The sequence below is a fragment of the Anser cygnoides genome, chromosome 4 (assembly GCF_040182565.1).
Source record: "Anser cygnoides isolate HZ-2024a breed goose chromosome 4, Taihu_goose_T2T_genome, whole genome shotgun sequence".
NCBI lineage: Eukaryota > Metazoa > Chordata > Aves > Anseriformes > Anatidae > Anser > Anser cygnoides.
The window spans coordinates 64279303-64300996 of NC_089876.1; the positions used below are offsets into that span (position 1 = coordinate 64279303).

Consider the following 21694-nt stretch of genomic DNA (forward strand, 5'->3'; position numbering starts at 1 on the left):
GAAAGGCGAGTAAACCCCTTTTGGCATCCCCTGCCACCCTCCCAGTGCCAGGCACAGATGAAGTCGCAGCATCCTTCTCAGCAGCTCCCAGCAAAGCGTTTCTGAGGGGGGCTGCAGCCCGACAGCCCACCAGCTGCTACGAGGTGTGTGAGCAGCACTAGGCTGCTCCATACTGGCACCAGAAAAGGCTGAGCTTTTGTTAGACCTGAGAACATTTAGGCTCAGGAATTAAAACCGACTTGGAGCAGCAGGGCAGAAGCTAAGCGCAGATGGCAAGAAGGCATGGCACTACATGGACATCAGAGGCTTTGTTTTTTTTAGTTCTTTTCACACCCCCTGGCTACAGAATCCTGCAGCATCACAGATGTAGCTCTGCAAGACAGCAGAGAGGGAAAAAAAAAAAACCAGCCATTTCCTTCTGTGTTCCACTGTCACGCACTTAAAATAGCCCTGAAACAGCTGCTGTTAAATAAGTGGATTTAGACTTGACTAAAAGCCTTTAGCTGGAGGCACCACGCACTATGGGACTCAACACAGGAAAGCCTGATGCGTGAACCCAGCGAGACTTGCGCTAACGCGGGGCCTGCTCGCAGGGAGCTCTCTGGGACACTGACCTTGGGCACGGCAGGGCAGAGCTAACAAACCTGGGAGCGCAGCACCCGATCCCATCGCCAGGTTTTCCTCAAGCCTTCCCGAGGCTTCCACCAGCTCCAGCCCAGCTCGTGGCGGGAACACAACCAGGGCGAAATACAGAGCTTTTTAGAAAGGGGAGCAGCCCGCAGGGCTTTCTTACAGAGCTGTAACAAGGCAGCACTGTTCCTATACCTGAATCAAATTAAGGTCCGCTCCAAACACAAAAAGCAGCAGTTCTCCTCACGAGGTGGTGCAGGCACAGGCGAGCGGGGCTGCTTTAGCCATTCCTTAACCTCATGTTTTCTTTCCTGAAAAAAACGCAGCCACACATCAAGGGCACATTTTGTCAGCTCCCATTCAGCATGCTCCAGAACTGAAAGGTGCCACATACCGTGCTCGGGATAATTAATTAGCTCTGGGACCTATTAGCAGGATCGGCATTAATACCATGCCCTGCTGGCTCGCTTGGAGGTGGGGGGGGCGTCACAGCACAGCGCTGCCCTGCAGACACCAAAAAGTTGTGCTACAGGTCTCTGCATAGACCCGATTTCCAAGTGAGCCCTGCAGAGCTGGGTATATAAAGGCGTACAGCTTCAGAATATTTATTTACTAGTGGTCTTGAGCCTAGGCTACAGAGTTCTAACTCAGCACTCTAATTCTCCTCAAGTGAGAGGAGAACAATATGACATACATACGTGCTGCATGCTTTGTTCATCGCGCAGGTACCACAGTGGTGAGCACCGATGGTCTTGGCTTCAAAGAAATAATTATTCAGCTGCATGAATTCACACAAGTGCGCTGACAACTTGTCTTGGGCTTGGACGTAAATGAAGCAGGCAAATGAACTCTTTACAAAATCCCTACCAGGACTTCTAGGGTCAGGGCAAATGCTAGATAGAGGTTGGGATTCCTCGGTGAAACTTCACTGGCCCAATGCTACCAAAATCCAGCATTGTCTGGATTGAAAGAGAAGAAATTAAACACTTCAGTTGTAGACAAGGCCAGCTTTTGACACTCACAGGTGATGGGTGTACTTGTACGTGGTTCTAACCAAGGAATGAAGATGACAATAACAAAGCAGCAAAACCAGATTTGAACCTGTTCATTCAAATCTACAGGAGGGTGATTTTGGGGTGTGAAGCCACAGCCCTTGCACCTGCTTTAGAAGAGGAAAACAAGAATGTGTAGCCCCTTAGGGCAAATCAAGCTATTTTAGGGCACTACTCAAGTCTTTCGCCATTAATAACAGGTTAGCAATCAAGGAATATGGGAGGCTACAAATGTTCACCTCAGCATGCACTTTTCTTTTTCCACCAGAAGCAAGAGTGAAATTAAGTTGAACCAAATCTGCGTGCAGAGAAAAAGGTCAAGGCTTACTGAATTATTTAGCTGGCAGTCTTGAAACATTAGTCTTCAAGCTCTCAGCTGACTCAACAGCAATGTTCCCCACTTGCCTTCAGTGGGTCTTTGCTTTCCTGTCTTTAGCAGGGAAAGCCTACACAAAGCTTTTTATAAATAGGCCATAGCTTCAAGGAGCGGTTCCCCATTTTGGCTGAAGTACTTCCTTCCCTCCACTTCATTAACTCTGAATTTTTGTGGTTGCCTTGAAAGACTGTATTTTGTCTTTCCAAAAGCATTAATTGCACAGAGTTCTTCCCCAGGAAAAGCAGATCCCATCCAGGCCTGCAGCACAGCCATAACACTGGTATCGTTCGGAGGAGATAAGACGCGAGGACACATCACAGGCTCCTTATCCCCCTGGTGTCTGGCTGCGCTGACAGACTGCTGCAGAGACCTCACATTTCTGGGCTCGATGGGAAGCACAAGACAAAACATTTTTCTCGCATGCGGACTGCAGACAGGAATGTTCCCACAGCCGTCTCCACATTCATCACTCGCTAAGGGGCAGGATCACAAAGGCGCTGGATGACCACTGCAATCCTGGTGATACTCCAAGTCGTAAAGAATCCCCAGACAGGACACCGGCAGTTGCCCAACACACACTTGAACTGTTTGAGCCCCATAAATGCATTGTAAGAGAGAAGGCTAAACAAACATTCACAGCACCAGAAGAAAGGATTAACTCACTAGTCACAAGGAATCCAAACACGAGCTTTACAGCCCCAGTTTTGGGGCTGTGGCTGAGAAGGTTTTTGTTCCAGAGATCGACACCAACTCCCATCCACGTGGAGAGCCCTGCTCTGCCCCACCTCTATTTTCTGCAATGCATTTTACGCTGAACTCCCCTGCCAGATCCCAATAAATGGGGAAAAAAAAAAATCTCTTTGCATTCTAGCTGATCACAGATGCTGAACACAGTGTGAAAGATGCTACAGAACTGCAAGTCCCCACCACAGCACAGGCCACCAAAGCCTCTTACCCAGCACAGCCAAACTCTCAAACGAAGCTGAATGTTTCTGCCCTCTGTAACGCATCCTCAGCCTTCACTGCAAACGGATCAGCAATGAAAGCTGGCTCCTGTGACAAAGTATGGCCCACACGCTTCTTTTTTGCCTGGGCCAGAGAAGCCAGCTACAAAACCACGGAGATGCTCCAGCAAATGAATGCCTCCAAGAGAGAAGAGACTTGAAATCACATCTCCCACGGGAACCCCTGCTAGCACTGAAACAGAGAAACATCACGTTTCTCTCCATCCCTCCCCAACCCTCGCATCAGCTCCCCAGGACTGCAGACAGCAAAACCTGGGCACCATCGATTTCATCCGCAAATTAGCTCAGGAGGAGCCCGTGTCAGCAAGCCTGTGAAGACAGCCCAAATTAAAGCGGCTACCTACCATCTGGAACAAGTCAGCCGCAATGAGGCTGTGCAGATGCTGCAGCCGAGGCAGAGAAATGTCGTGCTGCCACTGCACAGGAATTCGAGGGGATCCCCACAGTGCCACAGACCCACGTCAGTGAGAGGCTCCTGCAGCCCCGGCCAGTCCCACATTGCGGGTCGCAGGCTGCTGGTTGTCCACAGACAGGGGTAAAAAGGAGCAGGTTGCTGGCGAGGCTGATCCCCTCTACAGGAGCTAGAGAAGCAGAGGCTTGTTTTGTGTCCCCCCCCATAGAAACCTCTCACCCCTTTCACAGAATACTGACAGCAACCTCCTCCCTCCTCTACGCCCTCCGAGTGCCCTCACCTCACCTCCAAAGGAGGCTCAGGCAGATGCCATCATCCCAAAGGGAGACTGGGGTTTTCCCCACGGGAGACGAGCCTGGGAACGCAGCCCAGCAAGGAGGGATCCTCCCCCAGTTACAGCAACGTTAGGCTCGTCAGACAAGTTTCTTCTGCAGGGACCTATTTTCCAAACACCTCTACTACTGCCACTGGAATTCCTGGGGAATAAAATAAATAGTGTCAGCAGTGCAGGTGGGAATACATTGTAAAGGCAATGAGGCCACACCACAGCTCCCGAGCCGTTCGAGCACAGTTTCATCCCCAGCACTGGATGCAGGGGGTTTGTGGCACATTCCTGGCACAGCTCTGGTCCCTCACCTCCAGGACCCCTGGACACCCCCTTCACAAGGGCACGCAGCATTTGCACAGCTCCAACCTGTATGTGAGCTTGCCGTGCCAGCTGTCCCACCAGGCCAAGCTCGGGGTACATCAGCAGCTTCAGTTTCTGTAGCCACCTCACCTGTCTTTGCTCTTTTAAACAACCTGTGATGATTTCCTTAAATATTTAATAACTTAATGCAGCTTACTTAGCAGCAAGGTGCTCCTTAGCAGGAAAAGCCATGTTTTAGAGCAGCCGCAGAACTTCTGAAAGCTACAATTGCATAACCTCGAGTAAAAGCAACAACCTCGCCTCTTAAGACACGTCTAGGAGGTAAAAGCTGCAAAGGAGAAAGGACCTGGGAAAGCAGATAAGTCCAAGGTGCTCAGGATAAACACCCGCACAATTTGCCTTCATTTTCCTGTGCCTTTACCAGCAGTCAGACAGGAACAGCTATTGAGGCAACCAAAACAACGAAGCCTACCTGAGTTGGGAGGAAATTCAGGCCTTACCTTGTCAGCAAAATGCATGAGCACAGACAAACCTGTCATTTTAAACTGCTGTGGCCATGCACCCACCTGGCTTGAGTGCTAAAAACAGGCCTGGCAATAGTTATGAGATGGCTTGGGACCATGAACTGGTACCTTGGAACAAGTACCCTGGTTTGGTACCATGAACTGATAGCTATGTGACTTGTGGCCTTTGAGCTAAAACTCGTATAACTTTTATCCTTCTCCTTGCATCTACACCCTTTCCCCCTTCCTTGCCAGAGCCCAAAACTTGCTACCAGGCTTCCCCTCAAGACACTACATTTGTAAGCACAGGCTCAGAACAAAGCTCACCGCATATTCCCGCAGTCTCCAAGCAAGCACACACACGGCCTTGGACATCTGAAAACTGTCAGCAAGCTCCTGCTTAAAAAAAATCCATGTAACAGCACACCTCAGAAGCACAGATGAATGGCGTTCTGCAGTGGTGGTGCCAAACTACCAAACCATTGCTCTCTTCCACAGTTGTGCTCAGTCCCTCACCCACCAGCCGTTCAGTATTTGGAGAGAAGATGATCGGTCTCTGTGGGAGCAACAACTCGAAGCCTGTGCATAGAGGCGTATGCACCCATCCGGGCTCTCAAGCACTGGTTAGAGCAAGCAGTCCTGTAGCCTTGCACAGTTCAGGGGCAGTGCTGAGAATGGCATTTCCCTAGTCCCCTTGGAAGTGGAGAGAAAGCGACACTGCCTTTGCTGTGGGATTGTGCTCAAAACAAATAACAGTCTGTACAAAAACGCAAGCAAACAGCCTAAGTTTTCCACAGAAACCCGTGCAGGATCTCCAGCTACCACCCATTTTACACCACACACTGTACTGCAGAGATCCCTAAGGCCTGTAATGAAGGCAGATGTCAGCTAACATAAAAGGCCATCACGGATGATAATTCACTAAGAAAGAACAGCAGCACGCGAGCGTGCAGCACGAGCTTCGCAATCTGTCGTGTGGCCCAGGCACCCAGACTGGAGGAAGCCTTCGCTTGGCAATACAGCGCTGGCAAATATCAATTCCCCATTATCTAGAATTTCAAGCAGATTTATTAGTTTAATCTTAATAACACAAATAAAGCCACATGCAGAACTGGCAGAAGTCGCTACACGTGAAAAATCTGCCCGTGCCCCCCTGCTGGATGTCTCTCAAAGCACAAGCCTGCAGTCACCCTTTTCCTCCTTCCCCATCATCTCGCAATTGAGCACGCCCAGGCTGGGCATGCAAGGGGAACAAGGCTGGCAGAGGTGCCATTTCAGACACTGGTTTCTCTCCTTGAAAGGAGAGAACTTGCTCACAAAGCGGATGAAAGGACAACAACTAGTGTCAGCTAAAGGATTCGGGAGGGGGGTTGGCATATGAAAGGAGAGAGCTCGCACAAATCTCAAGCTCAGCAGCGCTGCTGAACATCTACAGCAAGTTTTTCAGAAGCGCATCTGGATTTCAGGGGCAGGAAGCTCATTCTTTCAGAGATGAGACTGATCCCACGTTGAACTTCCCACCAACGCCAGCCATGCTGCGGCAGTCCTCGAAAGGGAAAAAGCCACATGGAATTCCTGGGGGAGGGAAGGGGAAAGTCTCTTCAAGACTGTCCAATGTGAAATGAAAAATAAATAAGTAAAACCTCAAGGTCCCACACTTCCCCTCATGCAAGTTGTTTCAGATGCTACCAGCCCCTGAATCTTCAGCCAACTGTATGTTTTCTTAAGCTCATTTTTTTTCTTTTCCTCTTTTAGGCCAACAATTTTAATTTTTGCTGTAGAAAAAGCCACATATATCCCAAGACACCAAATCAGCACCCCAGAACAGGAGAGCCCAGTGGGAACAGCATATAAAGTACAAGGAAATAAGTGAGAGAACAGTATTTCTTTTAACTGTTAAGTTTTGTGAACACTAGGTATTATTTTGAGCTACCTGTAAAAAAAAAAAAAAGAAAAAGAAAAAGCTCCTAAACAAAAATATTAACAGTATTTCTATAAATAAACCCCCATTAGTGGCTAGATTGCAGACACTAATTAAATGTCCTGTAACCATTAAATCCTATTCTCATTTATAAACAATTCTGAGACCTTGATCTAACGCTAACTAGCAACTTGAAAGGGCCTGATGCTCCAACAGCAATGTTTATTACATCAGGAAAAAAGAACAAGAGGCAATCCCTTAAACCACAGAAAACATATTGGACGCTAAGCTGAAGGGGGGAAAAAAAAGGAAAGGAAAACAAAAACCAACACAAAGGTCTTCCAGGACTAAGAGCCCACGGTCAGCGTGTCTGCTCTCAGAAGACAGCCGCAGCCTTCAAGTGCAGGAAAGGAAAAGGCAGTGTCTTGGGGACTTGCTCTCGAGTTCCCCCTCACCTTGGGGCAGGGAATCAGCCCCAGCACCCATCCAACATCACCCATGGAGCGAGGTGAGAGAAGACACCACAGTCACCTAACGGCACAGAAGGGCAAGCTGATTTATAAACCTCGGGGGGAGAACGGCAGCCCTGTGTCACCACCTCCATACAGACAAATTAATTCATGTGACAAATGAATTACCCCTCTGGTGCCTGTACCTAACTCGGCAACAGGATCATTATTATGGCCTATAACCCAATGGACTAGGTCAGAGATTTGGAGCCACTTTCCAGGTGCTAAGAGGAAGGGGTGGCGATAGCCTTGGGCAGCGTAAATCAGCAGGCACAGCTCTCGTTGGGCAGCTCTCCACACTCTGGAAGTCCGCTGGAAGTCCCCTTGAAGTCACTTACGTAATGCTGCATACAGTTCTAAGCCTTTGATCAAATTACGGGGACTTCCATCTCTAAAGAAGAGGAAATGTACTTTCCAACTCATTGGATATTTTCCCATACCTCTTGCCATCAGTCAGGTGGGCTTTTTCCCCTCCCACACAACAGCTCCAGAAAGAGCCTTGCTACAGGGATCTTTTCTAAAGCTCTGTCCCAGCATGTTCCCTAGCAGAGCTGTTCTCACAGCCTTGCTGATCAAGCGAGATCACAAATCAAAGCCCCAGAGCATCTGAGCATTACGGGCATTGCATCCTGCCCCCTAGGAAGCACCGACGCTCGAAACAGGAGAGGCAGCGAGCAGCCACACACAGGAGCGACGCTCGGCCTGGAAGCCAGCAGGGGAGGAAGCTCCCGTGCCAGGTGGAGGCATAAGCTCCAGCGAGCACTCCAAGGCTGCTGAAAGCACCAGCCAGCCAGCTCTGTGCAGCCCCTGGGAGGAGCAGTGCTCTCCGTTGAGCATGCCAGCTACGGACCCGGCTTATTTTGCCAAAACTCTGGGGGTAGCTACAAAGACAGCTCTGCTCCGCACCCCCCAACCTCTGCTGGCCATTGGCACTTCATCGTGCTTCCCAGCAACACAGCTCTGCTGGGAAAAGGACCCCAGCAAACCTGTTTTGCCTATCAGTGCTGTTCAGAAGGACAAGATGACCCCGTGCATTAGGACCAACGCTTACTTAAAAGATGACTTTTTTGGGAACGCGGGGTCTTTAACCAGAGGACAGTGCCCTTGCACTGGGGCTGGTCACTGACCCTTGTGTGAGCACACAGACGTCCCCGCTGCTCCTGCAGCCAGCTCACGGCACTGCAGAGCTCCCGCAGCCCCCAGGGTTGGGCAGGGGCTGGCCTGGGCTGGGCATTTCCTCCAGGTGACAGCTCCAGACCGAGCTGCAGAACTGCTGAGTGCCTGCCCCCAGGGAATCTCCCAGAGGAGTTTCTGCTTGGTAGGTTCCCACATCCAAGTGCTCCAACACCCAAGGACAAGACTGACACGGAGGAGTTTCACCCTCCCACTGGGAGGCCGCCACCCCTCCATCCAGCAGCTCTGGCAGCGCACCACAGAGCAGTCCCATGATCTGCCACCACAGAAAACGCCCCTGCAGGAGGCAGCCACTCCAGCTGCTTGGGTGCCTGTTGCAGGGCCGTGTCTGGATCAGGCAACACAGACTGCAGCAAGTCGCCTTGTAGCCTTCGCTAATTATTGCCTACGAGACGACGATTTTCAGAGCTGCACAAAAGCTGCGCAAAGAACCAGAGTGTCCAGCAAAGGGGCTCCTATCATCTCTGCTGCTCCCTGGGAGCGAGGATGCGCTTTGTTATTAAAAGCGATATGAGGGGAAACCACCAGACTTCAATGGTGCGTTCAGCCCTGCCACGGAGCAAACAACCCACAATTAGTGGGAGGCAGGTGCTGACCCTGCCCTACGCCTTGCCCAAGGCTTCCCAGCCACATACCAGGGCTCCCGAAGGCCTTTGTGAGCTGGACCTTTGGCCACCTGGCTCCGGCTCTGCCTGTGGTGTCGCGACAGTTTAATTAAAAGCAGGAGGCTCGAGAGCTGGAAACACGCAGGCGAGCACTGCTGATTCACATCTGGCTCTCGAGCACGGTGCTGAGGCAAGGCTTCGGTTCCTTCAGCCGCAGGAAAGGCGCCCAGCACCTCGCTCCGAGCCAGAGAGCAGCTCTGAGGTGGTACCAGGACACCCCGGAGCTGTGCTGTGAAGGAACCTGGCACTCGCTCAGACAGCCTGAGTACTTGAAGTGAAGGGATTGCCTTCCCAAGCGGCAGAGGGATTGCAAGGGCTGCTTGGGAAAAGCCTGTAGCTCAAGATCTCTCCCTGTGCTGCTTCCCACATCTTGTTTGATGCATGAGGAACACTTCCAGTTAGTACGCTCCTGCTTACTGCTCTCCTGGCTGAGCACCCAGGCTACAGCCCAGCACTGCTGCACAGAAGGGACAGTCTTTAGGAGCTGAGTGCAATGCTTCCACGCGTTACCCCAAGCTAATCCAATGCTATTTCTCCTGCAGCACTCTCACTGCTCACACGACCACCGGCAGAGTGTTTCGAGGCCCTGGCATTCACCCATGTGCTCGCTGGAATCGTATTCTCCCAAATTCATAAATTATTCCACGCACAGGCTGCTGCAACTTCCATTAGCTGTCAGTGGAGCCTTGCTAAAAGGTTAAACTAGAGCCTGCGCCCACCTCTGCAGATGAATTAACATTGGCCACCGTGTTCTCCTTCGACTGTCCACCCCAGTCATATTGTGCTTCAAAAGAAGGCAGAAGTGGTCAGATCCACACTTGTAATCTCTGCCCTCCTGTCAGGACTTGTGCTGTAACAACCAAGGCCTGCTTGTAACAGACCAGTGTTAGAATGTGTACTTATAATGCTTTTTCCTTGATACACCCCGAAAGAGAAGAAGTTGTGTCCAGCTGCTCACTCTTTCCTCAGACAGTCAAGCTAAACACATACCTGCCAGAATTCAAAGTCTCACAACCTTACAGAAACAGGCAATACATATTCCACTCCACCTCATTGAAATGCGTTGCTCAAGGACAGCTTTTCAAGGGAAGAACAGGATATTTTGTAAGGCTGTTGCTCAGAATGACAGTAATAATAAGCAAGAGGATTTGCCATTACCATGCATCTCCTGCAGTTACTTTATGCTGTAGCCTTGTATTCCCACATAACTCAAATATATCTCAAGACTTTATTTTCCTCTCGAAGGTGTGTGTGTGTGGGGGGGAGCACAGGTCCCATGCAGGTCACAGGCTGCCCACTCTAGATCCCAATTTTCAGGATGGATCTCCATTCCCTTTTCTTCCCCTAAATGACGGGGACACACAGCAGGGCACGTCAGGTATCCCTGTTTGGCTGCGAACTGCTCAGCTCGGCCAGCTAACCCTGCCAGCACATACCATGTAACAGCTGAGCGCGAGCCGCGAGGAGCAGCGACAGACGAGCCGGGGTGCTGCAGAGCGAGCAGCCTCCACCACCCTGGGCTTCGTCTCGCTGCAGCAGCCAGGATTTAGAGAGCTGACAGAGCAGGTAAATCCAGTCACAACTCCACAGAGCCGAAGCTCAGGATTTGGGAAGACAAACATACCCAAAGGCAAATTGAGCCTGCTCCCAGCAAGCGTTTCCTGCGGAAGACTCGGCAGGAGCAGTTCACACAAAGGAGCTCCCTGCTCTGACACGCTCGACAACTCCAAGTGCCCAAGAGCTGCCTGTCCCAAAACGGGGGCACAATTCCCATGTGCAGCCATGCCAAGCTTTGCATGGGTTGGTTGCTTATGCCCCAGCCCAGAGCAGCTGGGGTCTGACAAGTAAATAATAGCCCTGGGGGTTTGGCAGGACTTCAGAGAGGCAGACTAACACCCAGCTCTTTCTCCTGTCATCTCAGGACTGTCCAGGAGAAAGAGCTGGGTTTGTACTTGTAGCTCCTGGGCTCCCACCCTGTTTGGGCATGCCATGCATGCCTGACCCTGTGGCAGGCCCCAGGAGAGGCAGCGCAGGCAGAAGAGCACCCTTCCATGGGTGGGCATGCGATGCTCATGCCTCCTTGGGCCGCCCAGAGGTGCAAAATGGAGCAGAAGCCTTGAGAGCAGGCTTCCAGTCGTCCTACTCACACAAAAGCCAGAAGGACAGCAGCCATCCTCCCTCCTACCTGCCCAGCACCGCTGAACCCAGGACTCTGGGCTGCGGCCCTCCTGTACAATGCACAGAAACAAAAACACACCAGGTCCCCTGCCTTGATTCAGCGGCCATCTACTTTCAGCACCTAAGAAAAACATCATTTACCACAGGTAGCTTGGGATGGGACAGCACCTGCACTCTTCTCTGGGACTTGTTACCATGTATTTTACACAGGGACCAGCCACCTACTTCACTCCACAAACACCGGCCGTTTTTTAGCCAGCACGGACTTGGTGCTTCCCTTCATCGCACGTAAGCTGTACGACAGCTAGCATGCCTGGATTCATACTCCCAGCTTTCTGGCTCGTTTCACTGGAAGAAGTCATCAGGTTGCTTGGTTAGGCTATAAAAAAATACTGCTTTCCGTAGGTCACATCAAAACCAAGTAAGCACATCCCATGGAAAAACTGCTCTTCTGAGCTCCATTCCTGGCAAGGCCGAGACCCGGGGGGAAGTGTGGCTGCGTTAAATAACAGACAGTAGTCACGCACCAGGCTACAGTTTCAAATAATGTTTTTGTTCAAGCAACAAAACCAAAACACCTCCAGCTTTGATGCTTAAATGGTTCTAGCCTGCAACACAGAAACTCACCATGTCTTAGGAATGCTCTATGTGAAAACTGCCCTCTGCTGCATTTACATAAACTCATAAAAACAAGGTCAGTGGAGTTACTCATATTGCTCACTTCTAATCCCCTCTTCCTTATTGAAATTAGTTGTTAAATCTCCCCGAAAACATAACTTGCATATTACCTCATTTGAATAGTTGTTTTCTTGAAAGCATTTTTAATTAAAAGCATTTAGTCTGGTAATGCCTCTGTGCCACAAGATCTCACTAGATTTGGTGCTAGGTTTATGAAGCAGCTGTGCTATTAATCCATTCATTATAGCTATGCACCTTAAAAAAAACAAGGAAGGGAATTATCATCTGCCTTACACATGGAGAAAACAAGGGCACAGCAAATTGAAGTCCTTTGCCCAAGACCGCCCAGCAAATCAGGGGCCAAAGCACTTGCAGCATGCCAGCCACACAAGCCCTAATCCCCAGTGCCTCTTGTAATTAAGGATCTAATGATGAATAGCTGCATAACTCCAAATGCAGAACAGCAAGGGTGATTTCCAGCAGGATGAATATTCAACTACCTGGAAACACAAAACCCAAGGCCCCCTTACACTACTACTTTCTGGCCATTACATATCAGAACCCAAGCTAAGTTATTCCTTCTTTGTCCCAGCAACCATCAGCCGGGCATCCCAGAAGGCAGCACACTTCAACAAGTTTGGTTTCAACTTCCAGTCCTGCTTTGTGATTCAGAGCATCAGGAAGGGTTTACAGCTGCCCTGCTGAAGAGCTGAGACTTATAGGCAGGTTTTCCCCAAGTGTAATGCAGCTCCCAGATCCAGCACCAGTTGCCACCTCCACTGGACACCAGGGACTTGTGCTGCAGTCGCCAAACCTCCCTGTGCCACAAAACCGAGCCAGCCCTCAACATTTATACAAGAAAAACAGCAGCATTCAGCAAGAGCTCATGCAAAGCCGCAAAGGAGAGCTGCATCCAGACCTTGACTTGGGATTCATTTTGTTACTTCTGAAACGGGTCCAGCCCACTGGATACACATCTTCCATCTGCAGGAGCAGTACCCTGACCCTTCTCGTGCCTGGTCTCATCGGGGACCCCTTGCACAGAAGCATTGACACCCACCAGGGGAGCACCTTCTGAAAAGCAGGCTGACAACTCTGAAGTCCTGATGACTAACCAACCTCTGAGGGCAGATTTGAGGGGGCAGCAGGAAAAAGAACCACAAATTAGGTCAAATGCTCCTGGAAAATGCCAATTACTTTATATATAGCAGATTGCACTCGCATGTCATTTAATCTCAGCTTGCTGTTGTCAGATATTAGCTGAAATTCTGTGTTTTGCTTCAGCTGCCATATTAGAGCGCCACGTATTCAATATTAATGAGAGAGATGAAATAGAATGAGACTAGGTTGGCATTTTCCAAGATAAAAGAGACTGTGACAGGAAAGCATTCCTTTAAAAGCAATCAGGATTTTTCTTGGCTTGGATACTGCATAAAATATACAGGAAGTAAAAAACCATTTTCAAAAGCAATTAAAAATCTTAATCTCTGATTCTATAAACTAACACAAGAGTATTCATTGACTCATTGTTTCTTACGTTAAAAATAAGAAAATCAGCAAGTAGACTTACTTTGCCACAGCTAGGGATAAGTTTGCCACTTTAGAGATAAGTTGCTGACAGGGGATTTGAGAAGTGACTTGGTTTTTAAGAGTCTACATCCTTGTGCTTGCACAAAGGAAAAAATAAAAAAAGTTCAGAGCTCAAATCTCTGAGACCAACCAGGAAAGAAGAGACATGGTGAGACCTACCACTGCTTAACCTGGATGTGAAATAATTTTGAGGGAGAAGAAGGAAGAAACAAATGAATGTGGTGGGTAGGAGGTGTGATTTACTACCAGAACAAGCCACCAGAGGATCTGGCAAAGTCCCTGCTCCTCTTGGGGGCTTGACACAGATTTGAAGACGGTGCACGCTCAGTCCCAGACAGCTGTGTTAAGCCTTGATCACTGCTGGTTTTTACAGCTAGCAACATACCTGCTCACAGCATGGCAACCTCATCTTTTAGCCATAGAGGCTGCAATAAACAAGAATTGTTTCTAGTGACTTAATTCAGCAATTTCTGAAAAAAAAAAAATCAGTCTTGACAACATCTCAAGTTATGAGCAAAACAAAACCAGAAGAGACCATTGAAATCTCATCAGTCATGCTGTTTCTAAGTACACTCATTGCACAGACATACGAGAGATTTACTTCTACTGATTAACACGAGACAACGATGAACAGAGAAATCTTCAGTCAAATGTAGAAGTACGAAAAGGATGAGTAGCTACATTGATACACAACCTCCTGATTTGTAATTCTGTATATTTGCTACACAGCTCGGGAGGATCCGGGGTGATGCACATCATTAAGGACACGTGCCAAGAACCAGCGTCAATGATAACCAGACACCTTCACCTTTCCAGGCTGCAGATTCCTTATTTCCAAGCCAGGCCGTTGCCTGCTGGATTTTGTCCTGGAAAAATCAAGCCAGGACTGTCACCCTGGCATTCTCCACTCATCTGAAAGCTGCCAGAAGCTCCCGGGCTGACTCAGATTGGAGGAGATGGGTTTTCACAGGGGTTAAAGGAGATGATTTGCATGCCTTGAAACGCAAAGATTTGGCTGCGGCTACAGACGGGACCCTCTAGCTGAAAGCACAGAAGCAGGCTTGCAGTTTGACCTCTGGGGCAGCCTGGGCTCTTGCACTTCACTAGAAATCACTTGCTGTGCTTCCTCGTGGGAGAGGGAAGTGCAGCTTGCACCGTCACTGGGCAAGCCAAGCGAGCCCTCCACCAAACCCAGCCCTCTCCCACCACCTCAATCTGCGCTTACAGACAGAAACAGAGGCTGGCACCAACTTCATTCAAGCCATGCTAACGTGCTCAGGTAAAGCATTTGGCACACCTGTTGCGGTTAACACACGGCTGGCAAACAGATTCTGTTGAGTCCCTTGCGTACAAAGGGCAACCCGATCAGTGCTGCACCCCGTTCACCCCGGCACAGCGCCCACAGACTGCAGGACGCCACCAGATCTGAGACAGCCCCAAACAGGCAAGTTCTGCAACTCATTTACAAAGATACCCCTCAGGATTACAAGCACAGTTTCTCCCCTTCCACTGCCATCACGCCAGAGAGGTTACTACAGTTTCTCGATGAAATCGATGAGATGCCTGCAGATCTCCAGAAACAATTCTCTTTACAGCTACCGCTGTTCATAGCTATCAGTCTGCAGGAGCCGCTGGCAAAACCAAAACCTTCCTAAAATGAGCCTTTTTTGGTTAGCTTGTGCCAAGTATTCATGACTAGATCTGCTAAGAAATAGCCTGCAATTAGGGCATTTCAATAAGCCATACCCCATTTGAAAATAAAACTCAAATGCAGAAAAAGTAGCAGAAGATTCACTTCTAAAATAAAAAGATCTAAAGCAGCTATAAGATGACATTAAAGTACAAAAAAAAAAAACAGGTGATGGCTTCTGTTACGTGGGGCAATACTAAGGAGAACAAAAAGCCTAAGCCTGCGAGAAAAGATTCCCTCCTCCAGATTTTCAGCAACTTCAGAAGCACTCAGTGCAAGACCAGGTCCTAAGGCTATCTATCCAGCCACTTTTCAAGAGATGAGAACAGCGCCTTGTTCCACCAGTCCTGCGCTATCTCTGGGGCTCCTTATCAACTGCAGGACTCAAAAATAATTGCGCTACTCTGGAAGCGGCAGTGATAGCCTTTGGACTACGGGGTTCGTGCCAGCAGTGGGTATAACTTCTTTCAGAGAAGCAGGGAGTGCAGACACAGGGAGGAGCTTGCAGAAGGGCTGGGCGCTGCTGATAGGAAACCACAGGGAGCTTCTCCTCGCCGTGGCTCTTCCTCCACTCACACGAGGCCAAGTGGGCCTTGCCTGCTCTTGTGCCAAGTCACACCAGTCTGACCTGTGGATGCAGATGGCAACTCCTGGCCCATCCACCTCTGCACCAGGCCCCAGAGTGCAGATGAAGGTGCCCAGACATAACCGAGCAGCCAAGGGACAGCCTCTCTTATGGCTTCCTGCTGAGCACAACACATACCAGCGCTCAAACCAGCACTTACTGGGAAAAAGGAGGAACATTTGGAGCAATAGTTGGTTACTGCTGTTCTTCACTAAGACAGCAAGACCCCAGCTTCATTTTCTTTTTTTTGCCTCTGATCTGGAGCACTCTCCGGCAGTATTAACGCTGCCTGCTAACGGCACCGTGGCGTTTGTCTGAACCATTATCACGCATCACTTATTACAGCAGGCTGGAGAGCTGCTCACAGAGCTGGAAACGAAGGGAGCTGGATAGCGTACCTAAAAAAAGCTCGAGGAACTGCTGCGTTTTTGGTTTGTTTGTTTTTAAATCACCTGGTTGGGCCAACCGTTCTGAGCTCAAACGCCTTCACTGCCTTTTCCTACAAGAGCTGCTGCAGCTTACAGGGCCTGAAGCCTAGAGCCAACAGCGAGGTCAGACAAGGCAGAAGCACTCACAAAGCCAGCAGAAGACCCCCTTGTCCTTTGCATCTCTCCTACAAGGCGAGCCACAAGCTGCTTAATCATTGTTTCAGCACCTTACTCAAGCACTAAAATTGATTCCCTGTGATCCCATCTACCCAAGACAAGGATTTTCTGAGGATCTCCATCAGGCCCTGCCTCCAGGTCAGCTCAAGTCATGCTGGAAGAGCTGGAGGCCCCGAGCTCATGGTGGGCTGGACACAGCCTGCCCAAAATCTGAGGCTATGTTAAAAACAAGGCAAGGAGGGGCCAGGTTCCCACCATTGTTAACATCAAGAGGAGCGACGCGAATTGTCTGAAAGCATTTCCTACTGCAGACAAGGCACTGAAGTGAATAAAGGAAACGAAGGGTTCACAAACTAAAATATCACCACGTGTGTGCCACACAGCCCTGCTTCCCTGGCACAGGCAACTGAGCCAGGCCAACCCCCAAAAAGCCATGCTTCACAGCGGGCAAGGAAGCCTTCTGTGCTTGTTAGCACAGAAACACCCTCAGAGACATATCCCCTTTCGAAGGGCTCATCTCAGCATCAAAAACAAGCGGTCCTGGTGGCTCTGCTCCACCCACCAACACACGCAGAAGTGGCTCTCCGAAGGTGCTGCCCCCAGCTCTTGCTGATTTCAGCGGGTGCTGCTAGATCCGTTGTTCAGAGGAAGCCAAAAAAACGCCGATTCCTCAGCTCCGCTAGCCCTGCTCTACCTTCTTTCTGCTCTTCCACTCCCTCCCCTCCATGGAAACTGGCAGTCTCTCGTTATGAAGTATTTTTAAAACGGATTGAAGAATACACTATGCTGGTCTTGTCTCTCAGATAACGTATTTCGAGGCCCCCATGTAAGAGTCAGCATTCCAGCTTCATTTTCCATCAATTTCTGTTTGACTGGCTGGGGGAGGAGGCACAGTATTTGTGTGTGTATGCTAGTGTTGCCTTTAACTAGGCCAAGCTGTGATCCTGTAGCCATTTAGGATAAACAAATAAAGAGAAGGGTAGGGAAGCCAGAGCCCCCTTCCACGCTCTGACCTCCTGAGGCACCGTCCAGCACCAGTCAAGATGCTGGGGATTAGCCCAGCGGGAGGTGGGATCCCCATCCAGGGCACTGCAAGCTTCCAGGCTGCAAGTGGCTTATCTCAGAGCGAGCGCAGATACCATCCGCACGCTTCCACCTAGACGCATGTTTAAGCATATGCATGGCTTTCATCAGCTGAGAGGTCCCATGGCAGCTCCCAGCACCAGTGCTGCAAAAGCTTTGCTTATGCATGCCTTTGCATTTACATGCTGAGATCAGCCTCCATTAAGTCAAATGAAATTACAGGCAGTGCATTACACATGTGCCTTCACATCTGTGGGATCGGGGCCTTAAAATGAAAGCCACCCATCCTACCAAAACACGCCCTGCTCAGCTACAATTAAACACAGACACTTCAGAGCAGCTTGCTGAAGTTCGTTTTTTTATGCATGCTTTTACAATTAGCATAATGTTGTATCCTGCCAGGACGTAAAAGGTTGTGACTCAGGAATGTTATCTTGGTTTTTAGAAATCAAACTCACTCATTTCTAGTTTCATTCCTTCCCTTAATTCTACCCCCCTCGCTCCTTCCAATGACACACGCCACTCAGCACCCTTACAAAATCTGGTGATTAGGCTGAGAGAAGCACTCACCACTTCTGCCTCGCTCTCCCATGTAGTTAACCGTTTCTTCAGGTTCCCTGCCACCTCCCCAGCTCCGCAGCAGCAGCAAAGAGGCAGGGGAGAGGATGAGATAAGGTAAAGGAGATGATATGCTCAGCACCTACCGGATGCCAGCCCACTGTCCTTTATTTTGCCATCATCCCAGGGTAAAACAACTCTTTGAGAAGTACCCATCCGGTGCCTGGTCTGCCCACCGGCTGCTCACGAGGAAGCCGAGTCCCCTCGCCCTTCCCTCTCCCACACACATGCTTCCCACCCCAAGGGATGCTTTATTCCGCAGCCGGCCCCACCGGGCCGGACTCAACAGCACATGGTCTGCATTTAGCTGAACCACTACACAAGTCTCTGCAGATGCTGCTCTGGGATTGCGAGGGGACTGCCATTCACCAAAACCAGGAGAGGCTCAGTTTAACGTAACGAAGGAAGAAAAGCAGCGCACAGCGCACGCACGAAAAAACAGCAACCACATCTTGCAATAAACCACTCCCAAGCCCATTCACACGCTGAGGTCGCTACTCCACACAAAGCAAAACGGCTCCGCTTCACAGTACCCTTCAGCCTGCCCTGAACACCAGCCGAAGCAGTGATTTCAAGGCATCTTTTTCCACCGAAACAGAAACTGCAGCTTCCAAGCGCATTTTAGACCTCACAATCAAGCAATCATTTCAGAAGCAGCTTTATAAACAGCCGGGATAATTTATAGGTATTCTGCTCACAAACATCAGCTCTCGTTTTGCTTCGCAGCCTAACTTCCCCACCTACAGCCTCACCATTACCACCACCTTCACACATTCCCGTGCCGCATCAGAGGAGCCATACAGCCCGGCAGCACATCGTAAACCCTACGAGAAACCGTCTCGTCCCGGTCCCACCTTGAAGGCAGGCCATTTGCTCGCTGCCAGAAGGAGCCACATTCAAGTCCCCGGCTGGCGGGCAGCGTCTGCTTTGCTCCCAAGCACCGCAAAAGTTACAGGCAGGTCGGTCAAGTCTGTCTCCCTCCCCCGGCCGCCGGGGCACAGGAGCGCGCTCGCTCCGGAGCTCCATCCACGTTTCTGCACGCCGGCTGCAGGACACAGACTTTCCCCAACCCGCACCAGCATCTGTCGGTTTCTGCGTGTGTATGGGGGGGGGGGGTCTTCTATTTTTTTCCCCCTCTCTACAAGGGGGAAACCCTTTGTCCCTCTCGGCAGGGACGTAAAATAGCGAGCCTCCCCTCCCCTCCCGGCCGCGCCGGAGGACGCGAGCCACGCGTGTCCCCGCAGGCTCCCACGCCGGGGGGGCGCCCCGAGCCCCCTCTCCCCCTTCCCGGGGAGCCCCCGAGCGCAGCCCCGGCGGGAGCAGCCCGGGACCCGCCGGGGAGGAGCCGCGGCCCCGAAAAGTTCCGCGCCGAGCGCGGGGCAGGGGCGCTAGCGGGGAGGGGGGACCCCGCGGCGAGCCCGCCCGGCCCCCGCCCGCCCCGCGACCCCATCCCGCACCCACCGCCGGTCTGCCCACGGCCACGGCCATCGCTGCGCTCCCCGGCCCTCCTCCCGGCTGCCTGCTAGGGCTGCAACATGGCCACCCGGCGGGGAGGGCCCATGCGCAATGCGAAGGGGCCGGGCGGCGAGGCGGGCCCCCCCCGGCCCTCCCCCGGGGCCGCCCCGGCCGGCCGCGGCCCCCGGCCGGCCGCTGCCACCCCCCCGAGGGGCTGCTGCTACCCCCGGGTGGGGGACCCCGGCCCCTTCGCCACGTTCCCCCCCCCCAAGCGCGGCGGGGAGGTGCTGGAGGCAGAGCCCCCCCTGCTCCGGGGACCCCTGCGAGGAGGTGGCCGAGCCTGGGAGCGGCCAGGTCCCCCCGGTGCCCTTTGGGGCTAGAGGACGGGGACGTTTCTGGAGGTGAGGCTGTTTGCTAGCAGGAGCCCCCAACACCGTAAAGACCTCCGGAGGGTGAAGCCAGGCACCCCACGCCTCTTGTTTCTCCTTGATCTCACCACAGCACACCTCTACTGGGTTTTTCAACACCAGTAACGAGCTCTTGTTCTGCAGGAAGGGATTTCTGAGCACGAAGCGAAGCGCAGCCATCCCTCTGCTGCTCCTGTGGGCACAGCACGTAGTATCCTCAGCCCACGCCGCTGCATGGTGCCCTCCTGCCTGCACAAGCAGGGCTGAACGCAACACCTATGTCCATAAGTCTTACACCAAACCAGCAGCAAACTGCGGGCCCTGGGTCAGGTCCTAGGGTGTTTTGCAAAGGCATAAAACCCCGAAAGGCAGAGGCCTGATTCTCTGCACGCGTAAAGGGCGTTACAGCTCTACCCGCTTAAGGGAGCATCCGAAGAGCAGAGGCAAAAAGACAAAAGGGTAAAAGCTAAAAGCAGCTCCTGCAAGTAAATCAGCAGTCAGTAAACAGGCCTTAATGGCATGCTTGGTATTCAAACACCCTCTAACCTAAAGGTTTTACCTTGTAACTCCAAAAGTCATCCTTGGACTGCTACAAAGAAGCACAAGGCTATTTGCAGAGGCTATGAAGCCCAAGAGTTTCCATTCCTCAGCTCTTCTGACCATGTTTTGAAGGATGTGGGGAAGTGATTGTCCCCCTGTACTCGGCTTGGTGAGGCCGCACCTCGAGTACTGTGTTCAGTTTTGGGCCCCTCGCTACAAGAAGGACATGGAGGTGCTCGAGCGAGTCCAGAGAAGGGCGACATACTGGTGAGGGGTCTGAAGAACAAGGCTTACGAGGGGCGGCTGACGGGGCTGGGATTGTTCAGCCTGGAGAAGAGGAGGCTCAGGGGCGACCTCATCGCTCTCTACAGGTACCTTAAAGGAGGCTGTAGCGAGGTGGGGGTTGGTCTGTTCTCCCACGTGCCTGGTGACAGGACGAGGGGGAATGGGCTAAGGTTGTGCCAGGGGAGGTTTAGGTTGGATGTTACGAAGTACTTCTTTACTGAAAAAGTTGTTAGGCATTGGAATGGGCTGCCCAGGGAGGTGGTTGAGTCACCATCCCTGGAGGTCTTTAAGAGATGTTTAGATGTAGAGCTTAGTGATATGGTTTAGTGGAGGACTGGTTAGTGTTAGAGGTTGGACTGGGTGATCTCGGAGGTCTCTTCCAACCTAGATGATTCTGTGGTACTTGAGCATGGCCCTACTGCCTCAAACTGCCCAGCAAAGGAAGGGGATGCAGCACCACCACTCAGCTCCTCTCCCTCCCTCCTTCCCAGCAGGGGTTTGAGGATCTGCACCTGGGCACAGGTGTGCAGCCTTCGTTAGCAAACCAGCTGCACAAAAAGCTAGTGGGCTTTCTCCCAGTAACATGGGTTTGGGGAGCACAGCTGAACAACATTTACACAGCTCATATCCTAAGGAGGCTGTTCTGTTCATCTCATCGTCTCGCTCTTGTAGCAAGTTCCTCCTCCTGCATGCAAGGCTCCAGGAGAGGTGCTGAGCACACCTGTGCTGGGACCAGTGCAGCCTCTAGTGGAAACCTGGTGGTGATTTCCAAAGAGCTGCCCTTGTTGCACCTGTGAGTGAGGCGGACAGCTTCCCCTCCTGTGAGTCAGCGGCTTGCATGATACTCCTCCATCAGCACAACGCAACTAATGCAAAGATCTCCGCGTGTGCAGAACCCTGACGTGACTCACCACCGAGGCCGGGAGAGCTGTGGCCGTTTTCTCCCTGACACCCGTGTGTACAGACCTTCCTGAGCATGGCTGTTCCTGCTGAAGGAGTAGGAA

General features: G+C 51.3%; 1 protein-coding gene across 4 annotated transcripts in view; it reads right to left on the reverse strand.

Moving 5' to 3' along the window:
• Window positions 1-19592, reverse strand: part of SEPTIN11 (septin 11) — a 62694-nt gene extending 43102 nt beyond the window's left edge. For 2 of the 4 annotated variants that reach the window (XM_066996304.1, XM_013193714.3), the window contains exon 1: window positions 18858-18914. In XM_066996304.1, coding sequence (XP_066852405.1) covers window positions 18858-18899 — 42 coding nt within the window. In that variant the 5' untranslated portion in view covers window positions 18900-18914. Of the gene's footprint in view, window positions 1-13767; window positions 13807-18857; window positions 18915-19464 lie in introns of those variants that run through there. The other 2 variants (XM_066996305.1, XM_048055011.2) reach the window with 2 other exon arrangements.
• Between the last annotated feature and the right edge of the window lie 2102 nt (window positions 19593-21694).